This window comes from Sipha flava, unplaced genomic scaffold, assembly GCF_003268045.1.
Source record: "Sipha flava isolate LNK unplaced genomic scaffold, YSA_version1 198_pilon_pilon, whole genome shotgun sequence".
In the NCBI taxonomy this organism is placed as follows: Eukaryota; Metazoa; Arthropoda; class Insecta; order Hemiptera; family Aphididae; genus Sipha; species Sipha flava.
Genome location: NW_020272778.1, coordinates 675,948 through 693,950, shown reverse-complemented (window position 1 = coordinate 693,950; position 18,003 = coordinate 675,948). Strand labels below are relative to the sequence as shown.

The 18,003-nt window shown below is 31.4% G+C and overlaps 3 protein-coding genes across 3 annotated transcripts in view; 2 read left to right on the top strand and 1 right to left on the bottom strand.

The window, feature by feature from the left end:
* The first annotated feature begins 1,829 nt into the window (after positions 1–1,829).
* LOC112681879 (glycerol-3-phosphate dehydrogenase, mitochondrial) lies at positions 1,830–8,004 on the top strand. The gene is made up of 13 exons (XM_025552218.1): positions 1,830–2,320; positions 4,772–4,875; positions 4,968–5,133; positions 5,214–5,436; positions 5,505–5,668; positions 5,734–6,028; positions 6,095–6,288; positions 6,350–6,544; positions 6,615–6,871; positions 6,938–7,096; positions 7,163–7,351; positions 7,416–7,514; positions 7,639–8,004. Exons 2-13 carry the CDS (start codon positions 4,780–4,782, stop codon positions 7,765–7,767), a joined length of 2,166 nt encoding a protein of 721 aa, XP_025408003.1. The 5' UTR covers positions 1,830–2,320; positions 4,772–4,779; the 3' UTR covers positions 7,768–8,004.
* Positions 8,005–9,823: 1,819 nt separating this feature from the next.
* LOC112681890 (WD repeat-containing protein 3) lies at positions 9,824–14,707 on the top strand. Its single transcript, XM_025552228.1, has 13 exons — positions 9,824–10,111; positions 10,173–10,406; positions 10,640–10,837; positions 10,943–11,098; positions 11,209–11,411; positions 11,492–11,639; positions 11,711–12,097; positions 12,182–12,403; positions 13,329–13,595; positions 13,667–13,915; positions 13,993–14,162; positions 14,258–14,483; positions 14,558–14,707. Exons 1-13 carry the CDS (start codon positions 9,941–9,943, stop codon positions 14,705–14,707), a joined length of 2,781 nt encoding a protein of 926 aa, XP_025408013.1. The 5' UTR covers positions 9,824–9,940.
* Positions 14,708–15,945: 1,238 nt separating this feature from the next.
* Positions 15,946–18,003, bottom strand: part of LOC112681863 — a gene marked incomplete in the record, with an annotated part of 3,513 nt that continues 1,455 nt past the window's right edge. The window contains 1 exon segment of the mRNA XM_025552188.1: positions 15,946–18,003. Coding sequence (XP_025407973.1) covers positions 16,730–18,003 — 1,274 coding nt within the window.

The following is an 18,003-nucleotide window of genomic DNA, read 5'->3' as shown; positions in this document are numbered from 1 at the left end:
TGTTAACGCACTCAATGCAAAAAACTGTCCGTTTCACATATGGATTTTTTTCAGATTGATCTCTTTGAAAACTTGATACCCTTCAAACGTTGACATAATGATGTTTGACGATGTACCGTGTACGGTCGCTAAACAGAAATGGTTACCATGACCGACCAGAATTACCTCTATAACTTTTAAGCTCATTAAAATCGATTAATTTTATTATTTGACTGTTGTGTAACGTATGCAATCGAATTTTCATCGTGTTCGTGCAAAAAATAAATAAAAATATAAAAAAATAATACAATATCGTATGAATAATTGACTAACTGGTTTCGTATATGCGGAAACGAGACAACCTAATCGTTTGATGTTCTATAATAATATTTATAGCAACACAAACAGTATCACTCAACGGCGAACAAGCAAAATTAACCCCTTACCAACTGTCTACCGAAAAATATAGAAAATAGAAAATGAACCATTTAAAAAAATATTGTCACTCGTCATAGCGCTCGTAATCACGAAGTACAAGCGCGTGATGTTAGTGCATAAATTATGTAAACCAATGTTCACTCAAACGCAATCAGGAAACGACAAATATAGAACAGATAATCGGACGAGTACTTGGATATCCGATTTGCAGACATGACAGTCACATAATTCACAAAAAACAATCGAATACGTAACGTAAAATCGACATGTAACGTGTAATATTTTGTCCTTATCGTATAATAATATTTTTCCTGTTCAGATGTACCTACGTAATTGTCTGGTCTGAAATTGCTGTGCGGCATTGACCGGTGGTGACAGTAAATAGTAGGTACAACCAGTGACGTAAACTGGGTGGTGCAAATGTGGCATTTGCACCACCACATCTAAAATGTGATGGTGTAAGGTATGTTTTTGCACCACCAGAATATCATTGAAATTTGTATACCTATAATAATATTTTTAAGAGCCAAAGAAACCAGCATACTAAAAAAAAATGTAGATTCATTTTTTTTATTAATATTATAATAATAAAGGTTTTACCGTTAAAATAATTCAAAATGTATATATTATTTAAAGAAATATATAGGAAAATATACGGTTTATTGGGAAGGATTTTACTTAGGAAGTTGGAAAATTGGAGTGTTGGAAATTATATGTTGAGAATATGTCTCTGCACCACCAGAAATTGGACCCAATTTACGCCACTGGGTACAACACAGCTACTTCTGGTGTAACCAAATACCACGTTGAACACGCCTATTGTACAGAGCGCATGCAACGCGCGGAGCATGCCAAAAAAAAAAAAAAAAACCATACGCATGTCGTGTGCGTGCCGAATATTTGCGCGCGCATGTCATGTGAAAACCGTGACGCTGTTCGCCGCCGCTGCCGCCGCCGCCGCCGTCGTCGCCGAGATAGCACCGCCGCCGGACGTCGATCGCGATAGGGCGGAATCGAAAAAAATAATATTAAAAAAAAAAATTCCCGTCGAACGGCGAAACGAAACCGAGACAGTTTTCTTTCGTTTCTCTCCGTCTCGCTCTACGTTTGGCGACGTTCGTCCGCGCGCCTGCGTTTATTTTTAAAACTCGGCCACCAGCAGCCGGGGCACCGTCACCGAGGTTATAGGTCACCTTGGACCGGTCATTGCGTTCGCACGCGACAGGGTGAGTATCACGTACGAGTATTTAACACGCCCATTAAAAAAACGAGGCCGTTTCCCGCCCTCGTCGGTCAATATGTATTGTTGTTCTCTTCGTCCGTACGGGTCATCCCCCTCCCACCGGTAAACCCTCCTATCACGTAACGCGTTTGCACGCGCGTGCAAATCGTCTCTGACGGTCAAGGTTGCGGCGGCACCCGCGCCCTTCCTCCGTCGCAAGAGACGATCTATCCCGGGTCGACAAAGTGATTGGTCGCTATCTCGCGTATTTTATTGATAACGTCGCCGCCGTACACACTCGCGAAATACGTGTGCTCTAGCGCGCGTCGATTCCCTCCAATTTTCCTAATACTTTTCCCCTCCCCATCGCGTTTGGTCGACATTCGAATGTTACGACTAGTCGCGCAACGAATTCGTACTTCGTTGCACGTGCGGTACCGCGAATGATTCCCTCCCTCTCGCTACCTCACGTTCATCCGACGCACCGGTCGTGCCGCGGTGTCTTTTCAGTGCGACTCTTGTAGCCCGTCGGGCTTGCCGCCGGTTAATCGATCTCTAATCGGTCAAAATAAACGTCCTAACATCGTTGTTTGTCGTTCTACGCCCGGCACTGATGTGCGTTCAACCCTTTCGCGCCCGATAATAATACATCATCATCATCACCATCATAACGACCCGACGGTAAGTACCCTACCCGTAACGTGCTCGTTGTTCACGACCTATCTTATTGTTCATTAGTCGGAGTACATTGGTTATCGTGCAATTAGTTATTCCCGATATTATAATAATTACCCACGCACCGAACTGGTCCGTACGAAAGGTTTACCATAGATAATACGCGTGTAATCGCACAACGTCCGTAATTAGTAATCACTTAAGTAATTAGCGTTTGTTTATTTAAATACTATGTACACATTATACGCGTGTTTAAATGCCAGATAATTTTTCAAACGCTCAAATTAACATAATTTTTATTTCTTTTAGGTTCTTAGGTGAATAACAATTTCGTATTACTAATACTTACCTACAAAAAAGTGCTCCATGGCATACGTTTCAGTTAATTAGTCGAAAAAATTACGGAAAAAGTTAACAAAATAATTTTTCTTTTTTCTATCTTTACCACAGTGTATATTGATTTATGTTTTATTTTAAATATTCAGTTACATAAATAATTTTAATAATGAGTATTTAAATGTGACTGCAATTTGTATTATAATTCTATCTATTTTCTCATAAATGGTTTAAAACACTTAAGACATTCATTATTACCGAGCAAACCCCTTATCAAGTATGTATGTCTGCCTATTTCTTCAAGCCATACCCTTTTGGTAATGGTGTGTTAATATTCTAAAAATTTCATTTTTATGCATCCGAGCAAAAAAAAATTTTCTTACACTTTTATTTATTAATGAAAATCTCTATACCTAAGTACAGCTACATAAAGCATAAGAGCATAACAATTTTTTTCTGATTTAGAATGTATAAGACATTGTATTAGCAATAATATAAAACAGCAGTTAATCTTAGCACATTTTGTCAAATCTCAAAATTTATTAAATGGGTATAATATTTATAGTAGTTGTTGCTACTGAATTATTATATCAGTATTTGATGTGCCTTATTTTTATCACTTCAATATAATTGTATACTTAAAATGTCATATTGCTAATAATTTATGATTGTCTTAAAGTAATTATTTTACTAAGTGTATTATGCAAGAATGTGATCATCTTTTGAGAAATATTTAAAGTATAAAAAGTAACTTATATATTCTAAAGTATTCAATAGAAAGATAAAATTAGGTAGTAAAACAAGTATTTAGCAATAAATATTTTAAGGTAACATTAATTGATCAGTTCTGATGTTTCACCAATATTGAGCATTTTATGTTTATAAAATATTTTTTTAATCAACATACATTAAAATCTTAAAAATAGTTTGAAGCAATATATTAGTACTAATTTAAAAATTAATTATTTAGTAATAAAAGCAATAATCAGTAATGACATAAAAATATTTAAATCATTAATAAGTAATAATAATAATAGTAATAAATAATAACCTACTAATTAATTGATCATTACAATTGTCTATTTTTGAGATTTTGAAATCTCATTAAATATTATATTATATTATTGTTTTTCAATTAAATATTATAAGTTTCTTATTTCTAAATATTTATTTGCTTGTATTAAATTATTTTATTTATCTATGAAAAATATCTTCTATTGTATAAATATATCAAGGTGATTTTATTAGTTTATTATTGCAATATTAAATTAATAATCCTTCCAATTATCATAACATATCTTAAAATCATTTTAAGTATATTAAAGGTTGATAATTAGCTTCTAAACTACCTACAAACAATGGAAAAATAACAAAAGTATCTATACTATATAATCAAAGAATTTAGAAAAATATTTGCTATAGTATCATTAGTTATTCAATTAATGTTCTTATTTTTACATCAACTTAAATAAAAATGCTAATTATTAGTTCCTACCTTATTTTATTTCTTATAATTACATCTTTACCTAATAAATGTATAATTTATTTAATTAATAGGATCAGTTTAATATAATATCAATAATTGACAAAAATTATGAAAAAATAATTTTTCTTTTTTACAATTCTAAACTTTGAATAAAATCAATATCATTCAATGTCACATTGATTAAAAAAAAAAAATGTATTTACTTTGTAAGGAGTTTTAAATTTAACATTTATTATAGATATACCTATAAGTATTAGTATGTTATACATTATATGTTTTGACTTTTGGCAATCTAATCTAAAGGTCTGCTAAAAAAGTATTTGGCCTAATTCCAATTAGTAAATCTGCTTCAGATTTTTAAACAACAATTTTTATTTATTTTATCTCAATATATAAACTTAAATCTTTTTTTAATAAATATAAAAATTAATTTTATAATTTATAAAATTTTTTAAGATTTACTTCAAACATAATTTATTTATCAACTAATTAACCTAATATCATCACATTGTATCCATTTTTCACTTATACTACTTACAATGTATACAAAATATGTTATAAGTTATGTATGTCTGTCTCATATTTCTCACTTGATTATGTATTTATATATATATAAATATTTATTTTATTTTTAGGTTACATTATGGCATCAAAACTTTATAATATAATTGTTGGTGGTGCATCAGTAGGTGCTGGAGCTTATTTCACTACATGGTTGTTAACCGGAGAAAATCCAAGTGTTTGTATTTTTTTTATTTTTAGTTTTATAATATTTAGTAAATTATTTAGTTTTATTCATTTGATGTAATCAATTATTATTCTATAATTCAGGAATTACAATCAGTGCAAGCAGAAGCTGGAAAAAAAACAGGTAGAAAACGTACATTACCACCAAGAAACACTCAAATTCAGTCATTAAAATCAGAAAATTTCGATGTCCTAATTATTGGTGGTGGTGCTACAGGGGCAGGTTGTGCAATTGACTCTGTAACTCGTGGTAAAATATATTTTTAACATTATATAATTTATTTATTTAATTTATAATATAATTGTTTTTGACAAATTTATGATTTTCAGGTTTAAAAACTGCACTTGTTGAGTTAGATGATTTTGCATCAGGCACATCAAGTCGTAGTACCAAACTTATTCATGGAGGTGTACGCTACTTGCAAAAAGCAATTCTTAATTTAGATTGGGAACAATATAAAATGGTAAAAGAAGCATTGCATGAACGATCATCTATGCTTAAAACTGCTCCTCATCTCACTCATGCTATACCAATCATGTTACCAGTTTATGAGTATGTTATTTTATCTTATATGAGTAATTTATGTTCACCTGTTTTTATTATTTTTTATGTTAATTTAGATGGTGGAAAGTTCCATACTACTGGGTTGGTATAAAAGCTTACGATCTTGTTGCTGGTTCAAAAACGGTTAAAAGTTCTTATTATTTATCTAAAACTGAAGCATTAGAAATATTTCCTATGCTTAAAAAAAATAAATTAGTTGGAGCTATTGTTTATCATGATGGTAATTAGAGTTTTTACTTTGTCTATTGAGGTAATAATATCCTTTTGTATATTTTAATTTTTTAGGCCAACAAGATGATGCAAGAATGTGTCTTGCTCTTGCACTAACTGCCACTCGTTATGGTGCTACAGTAGCAAATCATGTAAAAGCAATGAGTCTTCATAAAGACGCTGATGGTAAAATATGTGGTGCACACCTTCGAGACGAACTAACTGGAGAAGAATGGGATGTTAAAGCAAAATGTGTAATAAATGCTGCTGGCCCTTTTACTGATTCTGTACGCCAAATGGATGATACATCTGTCAAGGAAATATGTACACCAAGTAAAGGTGTACATATTGTATTACCTGGTTATTATAGGTAATTATTTCAAATGTTTTTGGACTTCATTTACTAAATAACTAATAAATGTTTTAATGTTATTAGCCCTGAACAAATGGGACTCTTGGATCCTGAAACATCTGATGGCCGTGTTATATTCTTTTTACCATGGCAAAAACATACATTATCAGGTACTACAGATAGCCCATGTGATGTGACATACCATCCAACACCAACAGAAGATGAAATTGGATTTATATTGAATGAAATTAAAAATTATCTCAACTCTGATGTTGAAGGTTAGTTAACAATTAACATTTATTGTGAATTTTTGTATTGTAATTCATCATATAATTTTAGTACGCCGAGGTGATGTTTTGAGTGCTTGGGCTGGCATTCGTCCATTGGTGTCAGATCCAAATAAAGGTGACACTCAATCATTAGCTCGTAATCATATTGTGCACATAAGCAAATCTAATTTAGTGACAATTGCTGGAGGAAAATGGACTACATACAGATCTATGGCCCAGGAAACTATTGATGCTGCAATTCAAGGTTAGTTTAAGTTGTTATTTTTTTTAAAAATATTGAACTAAATTATTTGTAATATAAAATTGCCTTTCAGCTATTCCAGAATTAAAACCCACAAAACCTGAATGCCAAACAGATGGTCTTCAGTTGGAAGGATCGCATGGATGGACACCAACAATGTATATTCGATTAGTACAAGATTTTGGCTTAGAATGTGAAGTAGCTCAACATTTAGCTACATCATACGGTGATAGAGCTTTTGCTGTAGCTAAATTGGCTAATCTCACTGGTAAACGTTGGCCAATCATTGGTAATAAAATTCATCCTGATTTTCCATATATTGATGCTGAGGTATTATAAATCAAATTATCTAATAATAAATTATATATTATAATAAAAATGCCTTTTTTCTTACAGATTCGTTATGGAGTTAGAGAATATGCTGTTACTGCAGTTGATATGATTGCTAGACGTTTGCGATTGGCATTCTTAAATGTACAAGCTGCTCAAGAAGCCCTTCCAACTATTGTTAACATTATGGCAGAAGAATTAAAATGGAGTCCTGAAGAAAAAGAGGTTTGATATTATAATGATTATATATAAATATATATGTATGTCCATATCTAATTGAAAAATATTTAGAAACAATTGAAAATGGCTAGTAACTTTTTGGCAACCGAAATGGGTATGAGTGTGAATAGAGCTTCTCGAGACAAAATACCAATCACTTTATCTAAGGAGGAGATCAAAATGTATGTCAACAGATTCCAAATTATCGATCTTGATCGCAAAGGATATGTTTCCATTAATGATATTCGTAGGAGTATGAAGGTATTCATTCCTAAAAATTATTTTATCATATAAAATGAAAACTATAAGTATTAATTTATGTTAGAATGCCGGTGAAGATGTCAAAGGTGAAGAACTCCATGAAATTCTAAGAGAAATTGACACCAATATGAATGGCCAAGTTGAACTTGACGAATATTTACAGGTATATTTATTTTTAATTTAAAATTTCTAAAAATGAGTAAAAAAAATTTATAATCTGTCATTATTTTTAATTAGTATAACTAAAGTGAATACATAAAATTAATACTTAATATTTTTATTACCAGATGATGTCAGCAATAAAAGCTGGTCATATTTCCCATTCTCGTTTTGCCAAAATGGCTGAATTAGAAGAAGAAGCACATAGTAAAATGAAAAGTAAAATAAGTGTTGAAAGAAGTGGAGGTGGCTTATAAATGAAAATTAAATATTCTTTTCGTATAATTAAGTAAATTAAAAAATTTTTTGTTTGTTTTTGTTTAGCATTTGCGAACAATTTGTAGATATATTATGAATGAAACCATATTTTTAATCCATCTTTTTTTTTTGTCTTGTTACAAAATGTTAAAATATGTTCAAAACGAAACCAATGCTGTTAATACCAATGTTAAAAAAAAAATACACAAAATCTTATTAAATATGATGCTTCTTAATGTGTCTTTTTTTTTAAAAAAAAATTAAAATTTCAGTTGTAGCAATAGATTCTAGAACCGCTGCAGTTACTTTTAGGATAAATTCAACACAAAAGGTAAGTTAATTTTTCGTCAAATTATTGAAACTAAGTCGAAATATATAATGTATTGAATTCATAATAATACTAAGTTAAATAAACAATGTATTAAAATATAACTAGTCATTTAATATTCATATGGTTTAATCTTTAGAGTTAAAAACAATGTCTGTAAATATACTCTTACCATTAAAAGCACAGACTGTATGTAACACTCAATTTTTTTAATTTAATTTAAAGTTATATATATATATATATATATATATATATAAATATATAATATGATTTTAAACAATAATAATAATTAAATTAACTTACAAATTACTAAGATATTGTTTTAAAGCATAGAATCTAGTCAATGGTTTGGTAAAAATTTATGCAGTTTTTCTAGAGTTGTATATGATATAAATCCCTTGTATCATTCAAAATATTGATGAGAAAAGCATTCAGACAAAATTACATTCCATTTAAAAAAAATACTTAGCTATATGATAAAACATGAAGAAGTTTCCTCCTCCACCCCCTTATTATATAGTTGATGTTGGAGAACATAATGTTAGCTGTCCTGATATACTCCCTCCATCAAACAATTCTAATTAATTCATGATGATTCACAACATTTCATTAATATAACAATTAAATAAAATAAAATAAGGAAAGATAACAGAACTAACTATTATGAAATAGTCTCTATAGATAGACTGCAGGTAATTATTAAATAACTATTAAAAGTAACTAGGTTCATCGAGAAACTGTAAATCAAATGTTAAAGCCATTTTATTCAATGTTCTCTTACGTACAATCTAATCTATTGTTACTTTTAATTCCTGTTGTATACATTTAATTGAAATATTTTTTTATGTTATGGTGCAAATGTTAGTTATTCTTTTTACATGTATTATTCTTATAATTGAAATATTTTAGGTATTATGATTTTTAATATTGTGAATTTTATAAAATGTTGTCTGTTTAGTGTCCTAATAGCAATATACTGGTTTTTTTTCACTAAATTGATAAATTATTAATTGAAATAAATCTGATTTAAAGTTCCTTGTTACTGCACTATGTAGAAATCTTAAATTATTTGGAAAATTATTTTTTTTAGAATTATGTATGAGTAAACAAATATCCTACTAGTGTTTAAAATATAAGTATATAACGATTTTATCAAATTTTATTTATAAATGTAATGTTTTATAACAAGAGATAACATAAAACTAGAAAACATAAATAAATAATACATAAAACAGGTGTATACTATTCAATTATAATCTTATCTGGTTTGGTTTAGATAATTTGCTGACTTATAATCTTCTGAAAATGTAATCTAGATTATATAAAAAAACCATAAAATCAAAATTGTACATTCATTTAGTTCATTAATTATACATTATTTAGAAACATAAATTGTTTATTCTAAATGGTTAATGACACAGGCAATTTTAGCATGCAATTTTTACTAACAGGTAATAATAAGTTTAATAATGATACCTGCTATTTTTACGCTAAGTTCATAATTAAATAAGTACTTAGTACTTAGCTATGTAAATACTAACCGTCTAATATAGATATTCAATTCCTATTTCCTATTGTTATAGAATAGGTAATATTATTAATCGTGTAGGGTCCGCTTTATAGTGTTATCAATGTATTTGTACTATCGCAAAGGTATGAAATGTGATAACGGCTTAAATAATGATAACGGCCCATCGAGATCACGCATTCATGTATCCATAACTGATAACGGGGTGATTGTGATACGGTGAACCGCCGTCACGGTGAGCACATGATCCCGAGCTTGACACATGTGAGGATCACGATTTTTTTTCGTCATCTATTGCAGTTCAAAACCGTTTGAAATGGGCATCACTAAGCAATATTTACGTTACGTGCCACTGAGCAATTTTAATATCATTTGCCATCCCGACTGTAATATAGTCTTCGTTACTTTGAACGGCATCTCCGACCGATACGTTGCTGTTGGCGCTTGTGAAAATGTTGTTGTTTGGGACTTACGCTTGGCTAAATTGGTAAGTATTTAAAACGCTTGTTAGTTTTAAGCAGTTAAAATTAAATTTTTTTGATTTTTAGGTCATGACAATCGAAGATGAAGACATGAAAAATAATACTTTGAAAAAAAATAGTGTTGTTAAATTGGCTTCGATTTCAGAAGGTAAACACATTGCTGTTGGTTATTCGGACGGTTTGGTGAATACATTTAATTTGACAACCGGTGAACTTGTGGGAACATTTCAAGGCCATCGTTCTGCTATAACTGCGTTAAATTACGACACTAATGGTCATATGCTCGCATCGGGTTCTAAAGTAAATATTTTTTCATTATAAATACCAGTTAAAGTGATCACATTATTACATAAGATATTCATTTGCATATAAAAACATTTTTATTTATTAATTTCACTCTATTATAAGATTAATTTTTCTTAAAATTATATATATATTTTTAATATAAAAATGTGTTTAATGGTCAACAGACATTAAGTAATACATATTATTTTCATGTAATAACTTGAAATTATGTGAACAAATATTTTCAGGATACTGAAGCAGTAATTTGGGATATTGTAGCAGAAAAAGGGTTACATAGATTGTCTGGCCATAAAGGAATAATCACAGAAGTTAAATTTATGAATAAATACAATATAGTATTGACATCATCAAAAGATACTTATATAAAGTTTTGGGATTTAACTACTGGTCATTGTTTTAAGACATTAGCAGGTCATATAACTGAAGTAAGATATATTATTATTATTAAATTAAATATATTATATGTATATAACACAGTATTCAATTTTTAAGAATACTTATGATAATTAACAATTCTTTTTTTTTTTTAGGTATGGACCCTATCTATTTTACGAAATGATGATTTTGTTGTGGCTGGAAGTAATGACGCAGAACTGCGTACTTGGAAAATTTCAGAAACCAAGGAAGAAGAATTAGAAATAAAAATGACAGAACTTTTGTCCTCTGAGACTATATTAGATTTTACAGTTAGTATTTATTCAATATAGATTTAATAATAAAATAATAATGTTTATTTTCCACTATTTTATGATTAAATTTTAAATTTTAAATTTTATTAAATTTATTAAATTTTTAGTCTTCAATAAAATGCGTAAAAGCTGGATCATTAATGAGAGAAGGCCCTGGCCGTGTAGTATCTTCTGCAACTGATAATACTAATCATGTTCTTTGTTGTCATGGACATGGCAAACTATTAGAGCTATTTATTTTTACTGGTGACGGTGAAGCATTAGAACGTTTACGTAATCGACAGCGTAAATTTAGAAAAAAAGCTTTAAAGTAAATTTAATATTATATTGTTAAGTAATATTTAATTAGTATTATAATTTATTTATGATTGATTATTTATATTTTTATAGGCGTGGTGAAAATGAAAATGATGAGAATTTAGCATTTTTAAATGAAAAAAGTCCAGCATTACAAGATGTAGTACGACGATTACCATCTATTTTAACAGATTTCAAAATTAAATCTGTTGACTTAGTTGTAAAGCAAACTCATGTCAAAGTAGGAAAATTTGTTAATTTTTTTAACTAATATTAAATTGAATTCAAAATCATATTATTTGTTTTTAATAGGTTGTTGTGAGTATGTCGAATAACTCTTTAGCAATGTATTCAGTATCTTTGACTGATAACAAAGTAGTTAAAGAATTACGCAAAATTTCATTACATGGTCATAGGTCCAATGTTAAAGTCTTAGCGTTTAGTTCAGATAATTTGGCTTTATTTACCGGTGGTTCAGAATCAGTAAAAATGTGGAGCAGGAAAACTCTAAATTGTATTCGAACTGTTGAAACATCAAGTCAGGTTCAATGTTTATGTGTTATTCCTGGTGACAGACATGTTTTAGCTGGACTTGAAGATGGTAATTTGTTAGTTATTGATATTGCAGCAGGATATATCATTGAATGCATTTCTGCTCATTCTAAAGATTTAAAATCTATTTACATGCTTCCAGACGAGGTAAAATAATTTTTACTTTCCTTTTTTTTGATATTCTTGTTTTAACGTTTATATAAAATATTTTTCAATGGTGGTAATGTCTAGCTTGGTTGTATTACTGGTGGAGGTGATAGCTCAGTTAAATTATGGCAATTGGAATTGGTAGTTTTACCAAATTCTGACCGAAGAGTATTATCATTATTACATTTAAAGACAATAGAATTAGATGAAAATGTTCAATGTGCCAAAGTCAGTCCAGATAACAAGTTATTAGCTGTTGCACTTTTAGATAATACTATCAAAATATTTTTCAAGGATACTTTCAAGGTATGGTATAATTGTATGTACTTTCTTTTTACTGTTATATGTATATTGAAACTTCCTGAAAAATTGATTGTCAAAAGAATAAACAATTCTAAAATTCACCATATAAATAAGATAATGGAAACAATTGCATCATCAATAAAGAAAAAATAATACAACAAAATCAATGTCACCAAGTCTTTGACTACATGTGACACAATCGTTTCTTCTATAAAATAAATAAATCCTACTTCTAAATTTTTATTTTATTTTTAAATCTTATTTTGATGATCATCAGTTATTCTATTTTCATTCATACTTCTCTACCTTCTCAAAAATAAAAGTTGGATTTCTACATGATGCTATAATAATTCCCCTTTTAATAGATCATGGTGATGATAAATCATATTATGTCATTAACAGTTCATAAAAATCCAAGCAATTCACACAAGGTCACTGACCTTGAGTTACTTTCAATAATTTAAAATGTCCTATCTTATTAATTACTATATACCATAGAATTAATTTTGATCATAAATTGTCATGGAGTTGTAACATAACTATTCATTATTTGTAATGTCGGCAGCAACTATCCATCCAAAAGATCTGAAAGAAAATGGTATTGTGACCTTATGATTAATCTCTTAAATAAGTATTAAACAAACTTTGAAGTATCAACAATAGGCTTAGTCTCCATTTCATTAAACTTATTATCATTTATGCTTATTAAACTTAGCTATAAACTAAATAATAGGTAGTATGACTTAAATAACTAAAGAAAAAATTTTAAAATTTTTATTTTTATGAATATTTGTTGATAAGTTAATATAATTATTTTATTGCTAATTAACTGATATTATAAATTATGTCAGTTAAGATAAGTTAATAAGTTCATATTTTTATTTTTTTTGAATGTTTAAAGTAACATTTTTATTTCAAATATTTTTAGCACTTCATTGATTTGTATGGACACACTCTCCCAGTGAATGATTTTGATATAAGTTATGATTCTTCACTTATTATAACTGCAAGTGCTGATAAAACTGTTAGAATTTGGGGTTTAGACTACGGAGATTGTCACAAACGATTAACAACCGATTCTTCATTGACCAGTATAAAGTTTATTCCTCAAACACATCAGTTTTTCACTTCTGATAAAAATGGAAATATTAAACATTGGGATGCTGATATTTTTGAAAGAGTTTTAACACTTCAGGTACCTACATATAACTTTTTATCCAAATAAATTTTAATTATTTGTCATAACTATTATATTTTTTGGTTTAGGGCCACAGAGGTGAATGTCGTAATTTATCTGTGAGTGGAAATGGTTATTTTGTTTTAAGTTGTGGTCAAGATAACGTCATACGATTATTTGAGAAAACTGAAGAGCCCCTTGTATTAGAAGACGAACGAGAAGAAGAAAGAACTCAAGAAGATGAAAAAGAATTAGCTACAGGAGAAGAAACTAATGTGTACGGTGGACCATCGATCTTAGCATTGCCATCAAAGAAGACCATTTCATCAGAAAAAGCTGTAATTACTACTAAAATATGATATACTAAACAATTAAATGTTTATTATTTTAATTTACACGTATGTTTTACTTTAAGGCTGAACTATTGTTGGAATGTTTAAATGTTATCAAGGAGTACAAAGATTCGCTTCATCAAAATCAGAACACAAGTGAGGATAAACCATCCTTACCAATGATAATGATGGCATTTAATGTAAAAACTGCTGATGATTATCTATTAGAAATAATAAAAAGAATTCGTTCAAGGCAAGTTTAAACTTATTAAAACTACCTTTATTTTTTAACTGTTATTATAATTATAATACAATTTAAATCTAATTTTTTTCTTTTATAATTTTCAGTGAATTGGAAGAAGTATTGTTACTAATACCCTTTTCCAGTGTCTGCTATTTTATGGAGTCATTAATTCCACTTTTAAATCATATGCACCATGAAATTGAGGCTGTAGTTAGGTCTTTAGTCTTCTTGGTCCAAACATTGCATAAACCATTATCATCTGTCAAAGACATGATGCCTATTTTAAGACAATTGCATCTACTCGCCACAAAGAAAACTAATGAATTTAGAGTATGTTCTAATTGATAACATTGTTTAGATATATTGGTAAATTTAAAATTACTAACTGAATAAATTTTATTTAGGATTTAGTGGGAGAAAATTTGCATTCACTTATGTTCATAAATAACAGCCAAGAAGAAGAAGATTTAGTATTCAATATTACACAAAATGTTCATAAGAAAAGAAAACGTCAAAAACAAAAACTATTAAAAACCACTTTGGTCAATTTCTAATTATTTTTAAAAAAGTCTTATAATTTTTTTTGTTTTTATAAATTTAATTTTAATACTTATTTTAATAATATACTTTTTTTAAAAATTAATAATTTATGCTTTATAATTATTGCTCGTTCATCTTAAACTATTAAAAGTAATGAATCATTTTTATTTTAAATTGTTTATATAAAATTATTGTTTAGATTATAAATTGATTCAAATAATCTTATAGTGAAACGATCAAATCATAGGGATGTAAAAACTAAAATTACTAAAATAATGTTTGTTAGATGTTTACTTTACTTAAGGCAGAATAGTACTAAAGTTATCATTAGGATTTAGTTTTTAACAAAATGTTGGTTATATCATTCTTTATTTTATATTAATTTTATCAATTTATATCGTTTATATTAATAACTTTATATGAAGTTATATCAATTTTTTAATATTTAAACATTTTCTTCCCAGCATTAAAATCACAGAAAGAGTCGGTGAACCATTGTAATTATGTTCTACAGCCCCCCAAATATTTCTCATAGTATTAAAAATTCTAATTTTATATTTTTTACAAAACTATCTCGACATACGTATTAACTGTATTTAATGCATGATGGTAAAATAAATAATTTAAATTTCATAAAATATTCCATCTATATATGACAGTAAAACTATTTTAACGATACATGTCATCATAAAAATTACTTTGCCAAGGAGGAAAAATTGTTTTAGATTTGAATTGTATCAATCTTCCAATTGAGGGATGATTCCTGGTAACAAAAGTTGTTTTATTGATACTTTAAATGATTATTCTTAGATTTCACTCTACAGTTTTTTTGATTGTTCTTTTTTTATAAGAAAAATTTAAAACGGATTTCAATCTTAAGAGATTAAAGATTTGCGTAAAAATATATTTATAGTTGAAGTATGATAAATAATTATTGGTTTATAATTGTACGGTTAGTATTATAAATATGATTTTCCTGCAACATATAGATATTCACGAGCCGAACTAGGAATTTTTACGCCCGGGGAAAATATTGAAATTACGCCCTATCATACGAGTAGATAAAGAATCAAATACTCTTCCCTACAATTGTTTTCTAATAATAAGCATACAATCATACTTATTGAGTTTTAAACAAATCATCATTAAAAAGTTATAAATATCAAACTAGCAGTCAATTATAAATTATATATTACAAAAATTACACCCTCTAAAATGTTACGAACGGATATGAATACCCGTCTTCCTCCCCCTAGTTCCGCCTCATCAGATATCTACCCAAGTTAAGAACGGTTGATGTATGGTCTTGATTAATATTGTACATTATTTATGCATCGTTCCGTTTCAACAATAATACGTACCTAGTAAAATGTTTGATTATTAATTTAAAGAAAAAACTAACGCAACAATCATATATAGATTTATATAATTGTGAAAACTTTTCCTAAGCATTATCTGTGCATATGATTTTCGTACAATTTTTGCGGATTAACAGTACACAATTAGTTAAACGTAGTTTTGATTTATTTCTTAATGGCGAATCACTGTGCGACGTGAAAGAATATTTTAGTAGCAGTGCGCAAATCATTTTTGGGCTACAATTGATTTTCGTAATCTCTTTCAGCCGAATCTTTTCATGCAGATGCAATGTTCGGCAACGCTATACATATTTTCACTAAGGTTTTACCCACCCACTCGACAGTAATACTTTTGATTATTCTCGCGAGGGATGCCGGATGGAGTCTGTCGGGTCAGTACGGAAATGTTCAAATGTGTATTACCTAAATTAAAACACATAATAAAATATTTTGCGGAACGGTACGGTACGGTGTCTGTCAGTTCGTGTCTAACTAGTATGAATCAAGCCTTATACTTGAAATTTGTGAGCACAAATAATTGTTCTACACATTTGTAAAAATGTAGACTTGTGGCCGCTGGGGTGCTTGAGACCGTTGGATTTTTATTTGGCCCAAGTGAGATTTTAGAAGTTCGGCGCCACTGCCAAGAACAAACGGCGGTCTAACCGAAATCACAGTTCATCGGACGGGCTCGCCGCGGCGGAAACGTTCGAACGAAAACACCACCGCGCTGCCGCACAGTCCGCAAATGAGTATTATGAACGCGCCCTGCAGCTCGTCCACGTTGAGCTTCTTGACTTTGACTCGCGTCTTTTTCTTGGGCCGCCGCATCGGCGACACGTCCCTCCTCCACTTGATGTGCAGGCCCGTCTCGTACGCGGCGATTTGCGCCCTGGACAGCACGCGCCTGTACGGGCTGCCCTTCTGCATGTACATGCCGATGTTGTAGACGATCACCACCTCGTCCACCTTGTTGACCTTCTTCTGGGCCGCATCCGAGACGAGCGTCTCGAAATGGTCCTCCGGGTCCAGTATGATGACGTCCTTGCTACGCAGCAGCCGGTCCACCGATGCCACCATGTCCGTGCACGGCGTGTAATTGGTCAGCTTAAAGTTGTTCGGGTCCATGGCATGCGCGATCGGTATGAACGTGGGCACGCAGCACACCGTCAGCCCGGACGCCCGCACGTCGTCGATAGTGCGCATGGGCTGCTCGTGTTTGGGTTTGTACAGGTAGATGAGCTGCATGGACGTGTACACGGCGCTGATGTGCAGCGCGTACACGGTCCACGACAGGAACGCCATTCTGGACGAGGCGGACGAGGGCTGCCGGCCCGCGGACACGCTGCACAGCACCGACCACGCGACGACCAGGCAATGGCCGGTGTCGGTGAACGCGCGACGCTCGCGGGGCAGGAGCGCGCCGGCCAGCCGGAGCACTGCGGACGTGAGCAGAAACACGGCGAGCACGGTCAGCCAGAACCGGCCGGAGAACACGTGCAGCATGTTCCGCCAGTACGGTAGCCTTCGCGGCAACGGCGTGTAGATCTGGATCCGGATCACCTGCCGCGGCGGCACTGAGTCGAACATCTCGATGCGCCCGGGTGTCAGGATTGAGCCGCCGATCAGCACGTCCGCTTGATGTGCGCTCAGCATGCCGAATCCGCCGTTCCACGTGCCGTTCGGCCACTTGATGCCCCACCGCTGTTTGCCACCCACCTCGTGCACCTCCAGCCGCAAGTTGCCTAACCGGCTCATCAGCTGCACCACGCCCACGTCCATGCCGTGCAACATCGTCCGGCCCGACGGCGACAGCACGGTCATCGGCGGCCAGTTGAACGCGGCCACCCTTACCGTGCAATTGCGGAACACGTGCGGCACGCGGTCGGCGAACAGATCGACCGTGGTATCATCCGCGGCGCACGCGTCCACTTTCTTGGGCGTGTGGTACT